This window comes from Mandrillus leucophaeus, unplaced genomic scaffold, assembly GCF_000951045.1.
Source record: "Mandrillus leucophaeus isolate KB7577 unplaced genomic scaffold, Mleu.le_1.0 Scaffold78, whole genome shotgun sequence".
Classification (NCBI taxonomy): domain Eukaryota; kingdom Metazoa; phylum Chordata; class Mammalia; order Primates; family Cercopithecidae; genus Mandrillus; species Mandrillus leucophaeus.
This window is the reverse complement of record NW_012108474.1, coordinates 1,327,875-1,331,097: the sequence shown is the minus strand read 5'-3', so window position 1 is coordinate 1,331,097 and position 3,223 is coordinate 1,327,875. Positions and strand designations below refer to the sequence as shown.

The 3,223-nt window shown below is 62.1% G+C and overlaps 1 protein-coding gene across 1 annotated transcript in view; it reads right to left on the bottom strand.

Annotated features, from left to right (window-relative positions):
• The window catches only part of CACNA1H (calcium channel, voltage-dependent, T type, alpha 1H subunit), a 30,974-nt gene extending 28,065 nt beyond the window's left edge, over positions 1-2,909 (bottom strand). Inside the window, exons 1-2 of the mRNA XM_011966918.1 lie at positions 2,812-2,909; positions 107-266 (exon numbers count right to left, since the gene is read on the bottom strand). Coding sequence (XP_011822308.1) covers positions 107-266; positions 2,812-2,908 — 257 coding nt within the window. The 5' untranslated portion in view covers position 2,909. The remainder of the gene's footprint in view (positions 1-106; positions 267-2,811) is intronic.
• Between the last annotated feature and the right edge of the window lie 314 nt (positions 2,910-3,223).

The window sequence follows — 3,223 nt, the reverse complement described above, 5'->3', positions numbered from 1 at the left end:
GGGCAGAGTCACGTGGGGCGGTAACTGTGTTGGGTGGAGCCACATGGTGTGTTACATGCATGGTGGGCGGGGCCTCACAGGGGTCACAGGGGTGGGGCCTGGGCACCTGACAAAGGCACTGTCCAGGAAGCAGCGGTTCCGCAGGAGGCCAGCCCACAGCTGGACGCCAACGATGCCGAAAATGAAGAAGACGAAGAAGCAGAGCAGAAGGACGTTCCCGAGCATGGGCAGCGTGTCCAGCAGCAGAGTGACCAGGATTCGCATGCCTGTGGGCAGCAGGGCCAGGATTGGCACTCCGAAGCCCTGCAGGGGCGTCCTCGGGGCTACAGCCCCTCCTGGGTCCGCTGAGCCCCGTCCACTGTTCACAGCGGGTGTCCACGCCCACCGCACACTGACTCAGGCCACCCCCTGGTGACTTTCCTGCACCCCTAGGGTGATCGGGGCTCCCCTCCTACCACCGCCAGCCTCCAGGGACACTGACACCCATCCAGAGGTGTGCCAGGTCTCCACCTCCAACCATCCCAGGATGGCAGGTCTGCTGCTTTTGGAGGGCTGCGGTGTGGAGGGGTGGGAGCGGAAGCAGGGGACTGCCCGCGGCAGGTCTGACCGTGCGGTATCTCAGGGGCTCAGGATGACCAGGCGGAGCTTAGTGGTGCTCAAGGCTTGTCCAGCGGCACCCTGAAGTCGCCATCGAGGCAGCAGCGGCCTCGGGAGCCCCAGAACCTCAGGTGGTGGGCTGCCTCCGGGGGTCTCTGCAGCAGGTCTGGGATCCTGAAACCTTTCTGATGCCCAGTGAGAATCCTGCCAGAGCAGAGCCCCACCTCAGAGAGGCTGCTGGAGGCGGGGGGGGAGGACAGGCAGTGGCTTTTCAAGAGGTACCACTGAAGCCATCGGTCCTGGGTGCTATGAGCTACGTGAACTCCAGATTAATCCAGCAAGGGGATCAGCCAAGCCCCATGCGCCCCTTGCTCCATCCTGGGCCTGCTCCCCCAAGACGTTCTTTTCCCCAAATTTAAGCAAAGGCCAGGCTGAGGCTGCAGGCAGAGCCCTGGGCCAGGAGCCTGGGGACGCTAAGGTCTCACCCAGCACCCAGGGGTATCAATGGCAAAATGGGCCCCTCAGGTCATGGGGTGAGTCAGAGCCAGGAGGGGCACTGAAGTGTCAAAAGAGCTGACAGGAGCAGACAATCGGTGAGCGCTGCCCTGGCCAGACCGCACTGCCTCAAAGATCACAGATGATCCAAGGGTCAGACTGGACCCCAGGCCACCAGAATGGGATGCAGCCCTGAACGTGCCCTTATTATCAGGAACATTATTACGCAGTCTGGAAGAGTTCCCTAATTCCCTCGAGACAGGAGCAGGTCCCCAGGAGGCCAGGCTGCTGGCGACAATTAGGGCCACTCTGGGAATTTAACCTGAAAAGTAAACATCCGTGGAATTCCAGGGGGCTGTGTATGCTGGGTTACTTCATGCTCCAACAGGTGGGGCCGGGCCGGTGTGCAGACTGAGCATACAGTGGGTGCCGGGCAAAGGGCCAAGAGCCACACGTCCGTCCACTCACCGCAGGCTCAGCCACCCTTGGGGTCATGGCTACCCCTGTACGCCACTATTCCAGAAGACACTGAGGTTCAGCCTCTGTTAATCAGTGTCACACAGTATTCAAGCCCTATCTGAGATGCACAGTTGAGCCAAGGCAGGCAGGGGGAAGGCAGGCTCGGGGACCAGCGGCTCGGGGACAAGTGGCACCTGCCTTTTGGGAAGCTAGAGGCTCCAGGGGAAGGAGTGCCTAGCCCTGGGGATCTGTGACTTTGGGGGGTTGCTGCAGGTCAAGCCCTGAGTGCCAAGGCCACCAGGACCCTGGTTAGGTAGCCAGAAAGGTTGTGTTATACCAGCATGTGCACACATGGGGCCACTCCTATACACAGCGTGCACTCGGGGCCTCTTACGGCCTCGTGGGAGCTGCACCCACCCCCAGGAGCCAGAGCAACTGAATGTAGCTGAGGGCTTCAAACAACGATCCCACCCCATCCCGACGCAGGTGGGTGGCCCGGGTTTGACTGGATCTTTCCCAAACAAGCAGGCATGGGACTTTCCGGGAAGCTTTTCCTCTGCCTCCCCTCATCCCCAGCGCACAGCAGACATACAGCAGCTCCTCTCCACCAGGCCCCCTCCTCACGCCTGCTGGCCAAGTCCTGAAAGATTTCCAGCCTTCCTTCTAGAAAATCAGCTGCTCAGTAGGGGACATGGAAGCCCAGCCCTGGCCAGCCAGCTTCCCCTCTTCCCTTGGGTGGGGCTCCTGGCAGGAGGGTGGGGGCCAGAAGCAGTGGCGGGTAGGGAGGGTGAACTGTCCTCAGGACAGGTATCAGGCTCTCCCCTTGCCTGTGTGGGAGTGAAGGGGGTGCTGCACAGAGCCCCCAGCTGAGCTGAGCTGCACTCACAAGGGTGTCTCCACCAGCCATGAGCCACACTAGGATGCGCCAGACAGCAAATCCACCAGGGATCTGGTTGGCCCCCAGCCTTGCCCCAGATGCCATGCAGAGGACGAACCCGAGGTTGTCACTCGACCATGTGGGAGCCAGGGACCCTGTGAATGCTAGCTGCCCACCACACCCCAGCTTGATTCTCCCCAGACCTGTAGAGTCCAAGGATAGTGGCAGGGGACCCCCCAGTGCTGGGGTCCGGGCTGGGGCCTGAGTGCCTGGGAACCTTCACCTCCCAGTCCTGTGCTCCTGTGAGTCCTTCTGAGGGCTCTGCAGGGCTGGCGGACACGCAAGCCTGTTGGTCTCAAGCCCAGGTGGGGCTGGTCACTTACTCGGCACGCGATTGATGGCACGGAGGGGCCGCAGCACCCGCACGGTCCTGATAGCCGAGAGGCTCACGTTGTGTCCATCCAACGAGTACTCCATCATGCTGGGGGTGGGGCCGAGAGGGAGCAGCTCAACGAGGGGCCCAGGCGGCCAGGGGTGGGGTTGGGTGCAGAGCAAGGCGGGCAGGCACAGAGTGGGCCAGCCCGGCACCCGGAGGGCTTTGAATCGGCCAGGATAGGCCCCAAGGTAGCAGGAGCACGACCCTTGGTCACACCAGGAGGCCACCTCCCTCACCTGTGCCCAGGAAGGAGGATCTCCGGAGTCCCAGACAGGGTCCCTGGTTCTACCTGGATCCCTCCAGGACACACCTCCCATCTTTCTTTACAGGTGGGACACAGGGATCCCTGTGGGGGGGGG